Genomic DNA, 14,100 nt, shown 5'->3' on the forward strand with positions numbered 1-14,100 from the left:
TCCCTCCCTTGGCCGAGTCAGACTTTTGCCACCCCTTCTCTGCGCCTTCGCCCGGAAATCCGAAATCAAAAAAGGAGCCGGTCTTTGACTCCTGGCGTTGCCTAGCAACTGGAGTCACTGGCACATTTCGGCTCGAACGAGACGCTCTGCACATTCCCGATGCAAGTCACTAATTCGAGAGCTTCCCTCCGAGTGAGAGCTGGCTGAATCTGGCCCAAGTTTCCCTTTTAGAATCTTTTATGTGCCTTTAATTCGTCGGGTCACTGTGTTAAGGCACTGTAATGCAATTCTTTGGTTTTAGTTCCGATCTGGAGACTCAAGTTGTCATCCATCAGTAGTAATCCCCAACCCCCAGGGAGGGCACAGCCACACAGGGATGAATGGTACGACTGTGAAAGTGTCTTGAATCTCAGTACATTGTCTTTTGTGAAAACTGCATTTTCTGCCTTTAGTTTTACACATTTTTCTCTCTTCTATCCCCCCATTCTTCCTCCCTACACGTTCCCCTCTTGATTTTCTTCATTTAATACACTCTCTCCCACTTTCCCCTGCTGCTCACTCTCCCCAACTCCCCTCCTCCACCCCCTCACACCATATCCCCCATCCCTCTCTCTCTCTCTCTCAGGGGAGGCGTGGCGGCTGGAGGATGACGGCGACGACGACGACGAGAGAGAGCCGGAGGGCCGGCGGCCGCGTGCCGAGGGCCGGCCGCGCTCCCAGTCCCCGTTCTCCCACTTCCGCTCGCGCGCCGCCTACCTGCGCAAGAGCATCTCCGTGGACGACCACCTCGGCCAGGTGGAGTTCGGCACCCCCGCGCCCGAGAGCCGCGCCCCCCGGGGCAAGGGCAAGCTCAAGAGGAAATTCGTAAGTGCTCTCTTCCCTCTCTGGCTGCTGCGCCAGTCGAGTGGTGCTGGTTGTTATCTGTGGAAGCGCTGTGTTGTTACTCCTCCCAAGTCTCTGGGCTGGTAGTGAGTCAGTGCATAACCATAACGTTATGGTTTGTGACACACTGACACTGAAAGTGCCAGGGGGCTTTGCCTCAAATTGTCTACAGTGAGCGCTGAAGAGCGCAAGCATGGTTAGATCCCACCTTGAAGGCGAAAGTGTCCAGTGAAGGTCATAGACTCTGAGAGGGCCAAACGTGATCAGTCCATAAATGCCATATTGGCTTCACAGTGGGCTCTCGTAGGCTAGAGCTGAAATCGATGCGGCCGATTTTGCAAATACGGTCGCAATGAATCGAGCGTGGCGGACGTCACAACCATTTAAGTGGGTGCGCTGTGGTTTTAATCCCCTCTGAGGAGAGGTCAGATGTTGCATTTCTATTATATTAGCGTGGCGGGAGCGCATGAGTGGCAGTTCTTAATGTTTTAAATGGTTTTATATTCATGCGTATTTAGGCGATGGAGAAATACTTGCAGACCTGTCAGTGTAATTAGTATTAATATGATGGTAATTTGCACGTCAGTAGAACTAGGTGTGTGAAACTAGACGGCGTGCCTCTCGATACTAATTTATAAGATGGATAAATCCTGCATTTCTTGTGTTCGGCTGAGTTCACAGTTAATGCAACCTCTAAATCTGGGAAAGTACATCTGTTGCATCATATAGATATATCCTGGGCTATTCTCCTTTACTGTCCACATAAAGCAATCATAATAGCCTCTTTATGTATATGCAATGAAAGATTAATGATGCCCTCTTATTTATTTTTATCACCACCAATTCTCTTGCCACCAGAGGACATTTCCAATCAAACATGTGAGGTGAGATGCATTTGTTGATTTTAATTCATGCATCCCTTTCCTCCTGGATGCTTTATACAAACTGTTGTACATCCCACCCTCTGAGGTCAGCAAATTCTGCGTATGGCAGTTAAATTTTTCCCACAGACACACAAAGCAGACTGGGAATGGATCTCTTACTCTTCAAATAAAACAAGTTTTTAGCAAAAAATACCCTCCAATTAGTGCAGGCTTTGAAGCAGTGCTTGCGCGATTCAAAATTGGAGCCAGGGAAATGCGTTTCAGTGGAATGTAAATTCAAAGCAATGTTTATTCACACGTCTTCCAGTTTCCTGTTTCCCTGCTACGTAGGATGCAGTTTGATCACTTGGTGTTTTCAGACTGTTTTTGTCTTAGACGTTTTTCAGTTCCCGTGTTACGTATGTTGGTTTTATTTATTTATTTATACATTTATTTTAATGCAGTCCAGGTCATGATGTATAAAATAAGACTCTTGTAATTATGCAGGCCTGTCAGAAGTGATTTCCTGGGTTCTGCGGATGAATCTGAATTAATTCCTCGTGACTGATACTGGGGGATGCAAAGTCTGTCTACCGGCAGTGAGTTCATGGCCGGTGGGGCTCTGAAATGTCTCGAGTTGTACATCGCACTGCGTGGTTTCGTCCCTTCCTGTAATATCCCTTTCGTATTTCCTTATATTGTTCAGATCATGTGTTTTTCTTAGAATTTGGCATCGGCAATTCATTTTTTCTTTTTATCCAATTTAGAATTTGCTAATTGTTCATCCACTCGGTTCTCGACTGATGATGATTGGCTAATGTGGGCGAAGTAAGTATTTAAAAATTCAAGTATTTATAACTCAGAATATCTTTAATCAGAAGACAAGCACAGGAAAGGTTTGGTCAGAATTATTAACATCCCTACATACTCCACTGTGGTGACACACTCTGTAGTATTTGATATTTTATTTATTCTTGCTTCAGGACGTTTTCCTAATTTTACTGCAGCACAGCTGTCAGTTAGGATCGCAATTTTGAAAGATTCAAAGATTCAGAATTGACTGCACGACAAGCAGACGATTTTGTTGAATACGTGTTTTGAATAGTACACCCCCCGCCCCCAACTCTCCCCTCGTTTAAATGGTGAATGAGAACACAAGGAACACTTTTTTTCCAGTATTAAGGTGAACACGAGAGCAGCAGTGTGAGTCTAAATAGAGCTGACGTTCGTGCTGCAGTTTCATGCTTTTTCCATAAAATTGCCCACCAATTTCAACATAAGTGGATGACGTCAACGATGAGACTCTGCTGGTTTGACCCGTGTCTTTTTGACGTTGCCGTCTGTGCGCAATGTGCCTCGTCTGGGTAGAAAAGCACGGATCGAGGTGCTTCTGCTGATGACGGGGATGGTGACCGGTCAAGTTGAACAGAACTCCAGATAGTGCAGAGGTTCAGATCTCCGTGAAGTGGTAAGGATAATCTACATCTCTACAAAGACCATCTCTGACAATGGAGCCAAGGAGAGTGCGGGGATACTGAAGCGCTATTCCCCTGCGATACCCCGACTCCTCTTCCGTACAGTATTAGTGGAGCCCGCGTTGTTTCCATGATTTCCCCCCGGAGGTCCTCTGTCAGGGGGTCATGGATGATCTCAGGTCAGCCTGCCCTTTGTGTGCCATGCTCTCGGTTTCAGGCATAAGGCTATCGAGATCGTCGGTAGTGGTGCTGCTTAAAAATTTAAACGTCCTCCATTGTACTTGACCACTGATATCTGTAACGGAACACCCCAGTCTTCTCTCATTAGTAGCAGGGGCGTTGTAATTAGGGATCGGGTATCCGAGCTGAGGAATACAATACGCCGTCCACACTTGAGAGAGGGCAGTGGCTGCCGTGCCGAGGGGGTGGATAGGTGCGTGTCAAGCAGCTAAATAGGGGTGAAAAACGGACACAGAAAAGAAGACAACTTTTTTTGTTGTTGTATTTTAGTTCTTTCTTTCCTGTGCCTTTCAGCGTAGTGGAAATCTTGAGGACTCATCACAGCAGCTGCAGGACCACACGGAGCTGGTTGAGTGGGTTTGGACGAAGTGTCTGTGGACAGACAGATGAGCCTTTGCTCATCTTTGACTGGAGTTGATGTGGCAGACCATTTTTTCCCCTTATGCGTCAGGATGGTGTCAGAATCAGGGATCAGGGGTCTGCCACTCAATGTCTTGAGCAGCTGCTAGCGTATTTGTACAACCTGCTACGAGAGAGGATTTGAGGCACTTTCCATTCAGCCGTGCAGATTGTATGTACAGGAGAGCCGGGGGGGCGGGGGGCTGCACTGACACTGTATACGCGCTCTTGAAAGGAGAAGATCGGCGTCCAGGAGACAGAGGCTTCATTCACCACGTCCGTGCACGGAGCAAGGATGATTGACGGGCCTTTTCTTTGCTTTAATACCGATCACTTGTTGACTCGAGCCTCTTAAAGGATCTGGGGCTGTCGATCGCAAGGCTGCGATAATAAAAGCTAAATGCCAATATGTACAAAGTGTACAGGGAGCAGACGCAGGGCCGGGCAGTACATGCCGTCACCGCACAACTCTAAAGGTCTGTGTCGCTCGTTTCCCGTGAACAAGCAGCCCTTCTCTCTCTGACTACGACACATCTCTGAGCTTCAGTCGTTTGTTGGGATTGACAGCTCGAGTGAGGGCTGGTGTGTGTGTGAAGCGGTAAAGACCGGCAAAGTAATGAAAGAAGTGCAAATGTAATTGTAGGTTAAACGGTGAAATAAAGTACAGGCTTTGGGTCTATTGACAGCCTTCACAATCGGCATCCTCGGACAGATCTTCCCCACCTTCTGCGCTTCCTTCAGAGAGGGCAGGTGATGTGTTTATGAACCGCAGAGCCCCTGTACGCCTTGTTATTCCCGACTGTACGCCTGTTCGGACCTCTGAGGCTCCCATTTAATGTGTAAAGTACAAATGGACAGTATGAGTAAGGAGAGGTCTGTATAATAGACTGCAAACCTTAAGTGGGAAAACAACACAGACTTAAGCGGGCTGACTTAAGGGGACTCTCTGACGCAGTGCATGCTGGGAAGGCGCAGGGCTGTGAGAAGGGCTCCCGTCTCCCTCTCGCCACCAGAGCGCCTGCCTCGCTGTGTGTGTCTGGGAGCGATGGGCACAACCCTGTATTTTATGTGCCGTTTCTGCTTTCGGGTAAGAAGCGTAGTGTGATATGGTGTGAGGTTTTTGTTTGCTGTGCCTTTTTGTTTTCAGCCCCTTTCTCCTTTCTTCACGTTTTATGACTCGAAATTAATATATATTGATGTATTCCACTCCCTGGGGACTTAATTTATTTGTTTCTGGAGTGCCTTGTCTTCTGGTGGAGTTGGTTACATTTCTGTGGGCAAATGATTGCAAAGCCAAAACCGCAAAATGTACCACAGTGAAAGACTGAAAAAACGCACTTTCAAGGAGCGATCGGTTCATTTTGCACTCGGGATTTAGATATCTGTCCGACAGAGTGTCCCGGGGAATTCGTGGAAGTTTGTTGCAGAATTCCCTGGGGAGTATTTGAAGAAAAATCTGATCTCTTAACCCATAATTGTGTATTTATGAATTTCATGATTCTCAATAGCATTAAATGGCATGGTTGAATATTTAAAGGTTACAATACAAGGCCGTCCAGTTGAAAATTTGTTCTTTCAAGCAGTGTAGCTGTTTCACTGTAGGAAATTTGAATAGATAATCTATGAAGACAAGACAGACCCATGGCTTTCTGAACCTTTATCTTCTCTCAAAACCTTCTCGCACAGAGCAAAATCGTAAGAAGGGACTGTCAAGGCTTTGCTACTGATTAATTGGGCTCGTTATTAAATTATGCATAGAAATTACCCGACATTTAAACGGGAATGAATTCTATAGTTAGGCACTGTCTTTTATTCACTTATTTATGGTGTATAAATGTGAGTTTTTGTGTTGTGAAACGTAGATTAAATATTTCACATGATCGCTTTACCAATTTATTCCGACTTGAAATAAATTGAGATCGAGGACGCGACCGAAACGGATTGTCACTACAGTGCGGTCTGAATAAATTTTCGGCACTTCTGCTGTGTTGATTGTGTCCTGTTTGCTTTCTGAACTGCAGCTGATTATACATGCGAACAGCTGCTTTGTAAACACAGAGTCCTGCCCTGGTCTCCAGAGATGCTGCTCACTCTGCAGATGATATTCGGGATTAGTAATTTTCTTTTAATTGCGTTATTTGAACATTGTAATGAGCAACTGCTTCGTAGTCTACCGTCTGCCAGTGTGTTAGTGCCATGCAGTTAAAGCAACGGTATCCCTTACTTATGTGTATTACCTTGAGGTCTGCTCTACTGTAGCTGTAGTGCTCCATTAAAGGAGTTTTTGCTCTTTAGGAGATATCGTTTGCATGCCAGCGAACCTCAAACTCTTCCACAGGGACGTTCACGCACTGCTCTCTTAGGCCAGTAACAACGCTACGTTTTTATTCTTAAGATTATGATCACAATCGTATAATATCCCTCTGCCGTACTCATAAATCATTATATTGTCGCACGAGGGCTACCGTACCTTCCTGAAAAAAGTAGAAATTAACTTTGTGTAAGATCCGTGCCACACCTATTCTTAAAGTACCTGTTTTCTTGTTTATAAAAAGCTAAAATTTGAAGTACATCGGTTTAATTTGATTTATTTGTCTTTCAGTGGTGAATTTGTTTTGATTTATTTGATTGATTTTTGTTCTTGTTGTTGTTGTTGTTGTTGTCTTTGACACCCTGCACATCAAGGTCTTTTTCAGGGCGGCTATGTTGGCTCTACATGTTGGCTTTACAGTCTTCAATTAGGGTTCCTCCAGACCCCATTTTCAGAAGCAATGTTCTTTTAATCAGACTCGGAGTACATTGAGCTACACGGCTCCTCTCTCAACCACTTCTGAAAGCTGCTGTGTGTTTTCTACAGAGCACTTCACTGACACAGCACCTTTTGTTCGAGACACAGGAAATGCAGGCTTCAGCGTCATTTATTTATTTATTTCCCCCTCATCATACCAACACCACCTTGACTGCGTTTACACAATTTCAGGGAAAATAAATTAAATCTTCGACTGGTGGACCGAACGAGCCCGGGCCTGTCTCTGCACTCCAGTTCTGTTCTGTTCACACTCATGAGGCATTACCTCAAATCTGTAGGACTGACGTGCAGAGAGAAATGATTACCAGCATAGACGCTTTGTGTAACCTCTATTTTGTCGTGTCCTCTGTCCCGTCCCCGCGCCCGCTTTCCAGGGGGCTGCGCGTAGCTTGTACTTTACCGCCTCTCACTTTCTTTGTGATGGACGAGACCAGTTTTCCCATAACTCTCTGTGAGGTGAGAGAAGATGACAACTCTATATCGGGCCAGTCCCTGTTGGGATGCAGACGTTGTTACTGTTTTTAATGCGAGGACACTGATGATTGTAGCTCCTGACGAGACGTGCAGAGAAACTCCCCAAAGCAACTGCAGTTTGAGAAGTAATCCAGGCTGCGGAGACATTGTGGAGACTGACGGCAGCGGCGCGGTCTGAAGTACCCGGAGGGCACGGTGACATGTGGAAGTCGCTGGTGCTGCTGACAGCAGTTGGGGGTGGGGGACTGGTGTGAGGCCTGTGGTGCAGAATTACCAGAGCAGGCTGATGGATGAAAACGTACGTGCATTTTCCTAGAGAGGATTTATAATGCATGAAGTGCTCTATAGAGAAGGCAGTTTTTGGAATCTGATTCTACTCAGTGAATAGCATTTTGATTAGGGGAGAAGAATTGCACAGACGTAGGTTGGATTTAATGTTACATGGGCAGAGAAGACCTATCGAGACACTGGATGAAATCGGGTAATGACTGTGACATTGGGTGGGAGGGCAATCTAGATTTAGTGTTTATCCCGGCACAACTAGATGCTTCAGTTACTGATTACACTTTCAGCTTTTACACATGCTGCCTTTTATAAAGTAAATGCTGAAAAGTATGGCTTTTTTCCCCTCTTTATACATCGATGCTTTCACTAGTTATTTAGGAGAAAGAATTGAGATTGTGACAAAGACAAAGTGCTATAATAAACATTGAGAACAATGGAAATGTTTTATGTAATTTGCCAAATTGCTGAGCAGTACATTTAAGTCTATGAAAGCTGCTGTTGGTGTGGATAAAAATGGTTGTATAACACAGCGCTGCCTTCGCTTAGTAGGAGTTTCCAAGCCAGTCTACAGGCATTTAATGTAGAAGCTGCTTGTGAAGACATCTGGGATTGGCATGGGTCGTCCACACAATTAATCATTAAAAACTGGTCAAAGAAAAGGATATTGGCAGGTTTGTTTGTTTTCCTTTGGGAAGCTAGTCCACCAAATGTATTTGCCTTTAATATTAAAGCCGGTAAACCTTGTTGTTTGAGTTTCTGTCCCATCAGGCCGGCACTGCAATTGTGTCCAGGATATCCTATTGAGAGGCTCGGCAGTTGGCAGGTTACAAAGTCCCTCTGTAATACGGCAATCAAATACCAATAATGAGGCTGTGCCTGTCGGCTGTGAAATGTATTTATATTTATAAAAAGTGGCATCTGTTGTCCTCTCTGTCCCCTACAGCTGCTAAGATGTCCCCCCCATTCCTCCTGAAGAGCTGTGGCCGGCTGTTTATCGGTTTATAATAAACGCATGACATCAGCGAGGTGCTGGACTCCATTGTGCCCATCTAGCTCGGCTGCCTTCGAGCTGCTCATTAACAGAAGTGAGAAGAAATGGCACGTCGCCCACAAGGACTCGTGAAAGTCTAAATTGGGCAGCAGGACGGGCACAGTTAGGTCTATTTTGAGGGAGAAGAGTGTAAATTCAGTCTCCTGGTGGTGAGGGATCGTTTGTGTCAAGGTTTGTGAAGAAGGTGTCTTAAAGGACTTTGTTTTTGTTGTTGTTCTTAACTGGGTTGCATTTACTCAAGCCGAGTTTGGTTTATTGTTGGAAGACCTAAGACGAGATTTGTTTTCCTCCCTCCGATGAGAACTGGGCTGTTTCTCTGTCGGTGCGCCTGCTGAGCCAGCCAGCCTCGCAGGGCTCCGCTCCTGAAAATGAAAGGCTGTTTCTGTCTCTGATCTGAAGCTCAGGAGATGCCCGTTTTGTCTCATGTCTGAAATAACAGACACTCTCTCCCGTTGCAATAAAACTCACTCACAGGGGGGATTATCACAGCCTCTGCAATGACAGTCTGATTTCTTGTCTTTACGTCCTGTCAGTGTACAGCGCAGGAGCCCTGACCTTTTTCATGTTCTGTCAAAGTGCTTTTGGCAGCAGTGTCTCTCTGTGTTTATTTTCTCTTCTTTTCTTTTTATAACTGCAATTAAAGATCATTTATGGTGCAACTTTGAACCAGGACAATCCTTCCTTCGTTCACATGCAGGGTGCCAGCAGTACAAACGCAGACTGGTCCCTTGGCAAAACCCTGAACAGTGTTGTGTTCATGTAGTAAGGAGCTCAGGCTTTTAAAAACTATGGCTTATCCATTCTGCGAGGGACCAGGACCTCCCGATTCCAGGGATGCTGCTCACTTTATGGCCTCTTCGTTGTCACTAGACTGTCTGGCCGGGGCAATGCAGCTTGGCACCACTAGGGGTCATGTAAGTTTACTTTTCACACTTACTACGAAATGTGCGTCTGAACGTTGCTGCACAGACGTGTTTTAGAGTTGGGAGAATACCAGTGGTTGAATACATTTTGAGATCATCTTCTGTAAGGTGTTGGTCTGCTTGTTCTCGGTCTTTTATCACCTCAAAATGAACGCCATGAAACTTTCAGGTTGGGAGGGAAAGTCGTAAGGATTAATAGACCATCATCGCAGAGCAAGAAAACCTGATTAAATTACACATCTTGACTAATCTAAACAGGACACAGGACACTCCCAGTTATGATTCAGGAGAAAGTAAAGTTTAGTCTCTGTTTGGTTTCAGTGAATCATATTTAATGTAATTGGGAGCAACAGTTACTTTGTTTTTTATTTTTATTTTGAGTTGGTCCACTGGGGAAATGTCTACATAGATTATCTCTGTTCTTGATTCAGTTAGGCTCTGTGTTTGTGGCAGCTCAGCTCTAGTACAGCTGCAGTGGCTGTGCTTCGTGTATAACGTGTTGCTGCTTCTGTAACTGGGTTAGTTGATGTGAGTCGAGTGCTGGTAGAAAGTTCAGATTTTTTTTTTCCCCACACAAATAACTGTGTAATCAATAATGCAACAGGATGAAGTGACCCCACAACGAAAACATAACTATAGTACAGCTTAAAATGGTTCATTATATTAAGTAAAATCAATTTTGAGAGGCATGTCGCTCAAACTGCATGACAATATTGTAATTACGGGCAGAAACCAAATAGACCAATATATACATTTATTTTCAGGAAGTGTGCGCCCATGTTTACGGGTGTTACATGGTTAAGAGTGTGTAATGCTTAACCCCTGAGCGCCATTCTGTGTTGGTGTGGAAGAGGACGCCTCCGAGAGCCCTTAATTCCCTGCAAAGCCCCGCATTCCTGCCGGAGAGCGGGCGGATAACTGTCCGCCTTCAAAGCACGGCTGGGCCTCAGGGGTGAGGAGCTTAACCTCTGGGCACACCTGGGCAATTCCTCGGCAGTGCGCTGAAAGACGCCGGGGTCCCGCACGCGGCTGCAGTTGGGCGATTCGACAAGGTGTTAACGCGCAGCCTACTTCTGCACCCTCGAGGTGCGAGTGAGTTCGCCCCATCCCGTCACCACACAATGGGGAGAGGTTCGCTGACATCGCAACAGACGTCCGCCCGTCCCAGCCGCCGATATCGGGTTTAGTCGAGGTACGAGGCCCACATCACATTCTCTCCTTTTAAAGGGAGGTTATTTGATTGTTACAGGATGGCCTGAACTCGGCTACAATCTCCCAGTCAGACCTCAGGGAGTACACGCCGGCTCTGGGACCGGTTAATCTTCTTAAATGCGCCAGTGATGGAGGGTCTTCCTTGTTAAGCACTGGGACGCAAGAGCGGTTCGTCTCTCTGCGTCCGGACAATGGGAGTGATTACTGGAGCAGTCGGGACGCCCCCAGGGCCGGACTGACGGAGGTGCGTTGTGTTTACGAGGCGCTCCTAAGCCCTTTCAGAGTGAAGGTGCTGCAGTGAGGCGATCATAGCAGCTTCTTCTGCATTAAAGGATCAAATATCAAAGGTGCACCCTCCTCTCCTTTCCTCCCTCTCCCCCTCTCACACTTGAATCCTGTTTTTAATAGGACTGCCGTATTAAAATGATCCCCCTTGAGTAGTCAGTGGACTTGTCCAGTTTAGTCCCCAATGCTTTCACACCAGTGGTATAAATAGCCTCTGCACCAGCGTCTGTGCTAGACCTGCTCACCGCTCAGTCTTACAGATCGGCACAGTCTCGTCGGTGGCGTTCTCCCTACAGCTGCTTTTCCTTGCCACAGCACATTGCATCTGTAGGTCAGTCTCCCATTGCATGTGCTGTTCTCAGGCCAGCGTCGCTCGCTCTCTCGTGCCTGATCTGTGCACGGGGAGCAAAGCCCTCGTTCGTGTCCCCTGGCGAGAGGCACAGCTCTCCTTGGCCCCATGCTCTTCCGGTTCCCGGGCCTGGGCTGCACCTGCTCACGAGACGGATGTGCCGGACTTCCCCCGTCGCCCATACTGTACCTGCTGTGTCGGCAGAACCAGCTGTCCGCGCATCTGTTGTACCAATTGTGGCCGTGGATGGAGGCCAGTTACAGTTTCTGGCAAGATGTTTCTGCGTCGATGGCCAGATTTAAATTGGAGTTAAAGGGAGTTGCTTGTCAGTGCGATTAACCCATCCCTGCCACGGACAGATGTACCTGCCTGGTGGAGAGAGAGAGAGAGCTCCCCTTGTCTGGAAACATTTTATTTTAAATATTAGAGTCCATATAGAGAGAATGAAGCGTTTTGATTGGCTGCCAACAACTCTGGCATCCTCACATGACACCCCCCCTCCCCCCACCATCTTCATTCTGCTGATTAAATCCACAGTGGCTGGGAAATGAGGAAAGATCAGCGCTTCAACAGGAGATCCTAACAGCCCTCCGTTCTAATTAAAATTACCATGGCAGTTACAGTGGTAATTAAGTTTAATAACACACTGCATCTTGGTCTTCATGCTAGTGGTTTTATTTTATTTTTTAAATCTTTTCCCCTCGATGACTTTCAGAAACCGTTTAATCGTGTCTGTGAAACTAGAGGAGCGGTCGGTATTTATTTTATTATCATTAGTCTTCCTCTGTCAATCACAAATAAGAGAACTTGGAACGATGGAGGAAACAGAAAAACGTGTGACCTCTAGAGATGGATAGAGAATGCACTGTGTTTGTTCTCATGGTGTTCGAATGCTTCTTCGGATACTTTTATTCTCTCTATATAGACGCCTTATTATTGAAACCACATCCACAGCATATTCCTCTACATTACAGTCCCTTGGGAGTCTGCGTTTTACATAATCTCTGCAGAATAGTGATCTCTGATATTCTGCTGTCTCCGGTCTGCAGGTTTGGCGTTCTGCTCACTCATGCCTTGTTTATAACGACAAGGACGTCTGGAATAAAAGCATTTACCGGCGCCCCGGTGCACTGACTTTTCTGGGAGTGCAAGTGATCAGTAATAGATGGGCCCCTGTGTCGGAGGTCCAGGGAGCATCGCCCCGCTGTCCGCCTCCAAAAAGCTAATTACTCACGTTCTGCATTGCAAACCTCGTGATGGCTTAACATTCAGTCCCTGATCGATTTAAAGAACGTGATCCCGACCTGTAAGGGTCTCGGTGGCTTTTTCTTCCAGCTGGAGGCTCTGCTGTCCTGGGTGCCCCCCCATCTCCGTCTGAGAAGTGAGTCTTCTGGTGGCTGTTGCCGTTCTCCGCTGTGGTCACGGGCCGGTTTGGAAAGCTCTTGTCCAGCGATTGTGGTAGTTTTCGTTGGCTACCATTAAGGTCAAAGGAATCTGGTACGATGTGGACCGGGAGGATTTATCATACAAGATCTCTTCATGAGGGACCCACTAGACGTCTGAAACTGTTTTATAGGAAACGGTGAAATCAGTTTTATTTATTAGTGTCTAAATTAATCCATGTTGGTAGTTAATACAAGGGATGGGCGAGAGTTCTAGTCAATAACTCTAACCTAAATGTATTCATGAGACTGTCCTGTTGCCTTCTACCTAAACCAAACCAACTCTACATTTCCTGTAAAGGCCGTTAAGAGTCCACACACTGTGTCCGATTATCCCAAAAGCTTGGCTATTGCAGTGCTGTCCCTCGAGCACCAGATGGCGCCCTGATGCTGCAGAACTGTGCGCTGTGCACAGTGGGAACTCCGATCGTCTGTTCTGCCACATCTCAGAGAAAGTGTCGAGTCTGAAAGTCGTCTGTGTTCCCCCCCGCTGTCAGCAGCACTGCCCCCCCCCCGCGATGCGTGCAGTGACTCACACCAAGAGTGACTAAAAAACATGCATGTCAACCCAAAAACTGAGGAGAGCAGTTGAATGGTGTGAGGCTTAACTAACAGACGTTTCACTCCCCAGGACGTCCAAACCACATCATTTTTAGAAAATCTATCCAACGCAACTTGATCTAACTTCTGGTGACACCAGTCCACAACACGCTGAACTGACTTTCCTTATAGATTCCATGTTTATCTGAGAAACTGTCCGTACTCACACAAACCAGTCTGTGAGAATCTCTGGTTGTGTAAACCCCACACCCGCACAGCCCCGAAACTGCAAATGCACAGCCAGAGCTGGTAGAAACCTGGAGGCTCGGCAATCCCAGGGCTGCCGACGATGCCACTGTTTCCGTTTTGCCGCGGCACCCTCTCCGTTTGCCGCCTCGTTTGAGAAGCTAGCTGTCTCATCTTGGAGAGAAGCCTTCTTTATATAGAATTTTACCGGAACCATGCGGAGCGTGTTTTTCATCTGAAGAACAGAGTCGGTGCTGAACAAAGATCCTCCCACACGTCCTGAGATCAGATCGCAAACCGTCAACGAAAGGGAAAGATTCGATTCGAAGATACAAATTCTCTACCAGTACTTTTTACAGCGAGTAAATTGCGTAATGAATTATTGCATGTGCGTGTGCGTGTGCATGTGCGTGTGTGTATTTATATATGGAGTATTTCAACTCTGAAGAGCCAGAGCAGGCATATGTAATATACAGTAAGACTCATCCACTTCCCATTCGAGATGGCTTGAGGGTTGTGTCAAGATTGTCATCGCAACGGGGAAACGGGATATTGTGGTGCTGTGTTGCATTTAAGATGGTAATTACCAGTGTTTTTAATTGCAATTCAAGGAGCTAAATCCCCC

The 14,100-nt window shown here is 46.5% G+C and overlaps 1 protein-coding gene across 1 annotated transcript in view; it reads left to right on the plus strand.

Moving 5' to 3' along the window:
• The window catches only part of ankfn1b (ankyrin repeat and fibronectin type III domain containing 1b), a 163,727-nt gene that overhangs the window by 48,285 nt on the left and 101,342 nt on the right, over positions 1 to 14,100 (plus strand). Inside the window, exon 4 of the mRNA XM_066689307.1 lies at positions 626 to 864. Coding sequence (XP_066545404.1) covers positions 626 to 864 — 239 coding nt within the window. The remainder of the gene's footprint in view (positions 1 to 625; positions 865 to 14,100) is intronic.

Source organism: Amia ocellicauda, chromosome 17 (genome assembly GCF_036373705.1).
Source record: "Amia ocellicauda isolate fAmiCal2 chromosome 17, fAmiCal2.hap1, whole genome shotgun sequence".
NCBI lineage: Eukaryota > Metazoa > Chordata > Actinopteri > Amiiformes > Amiidae > Amia > Amia ocellicauda.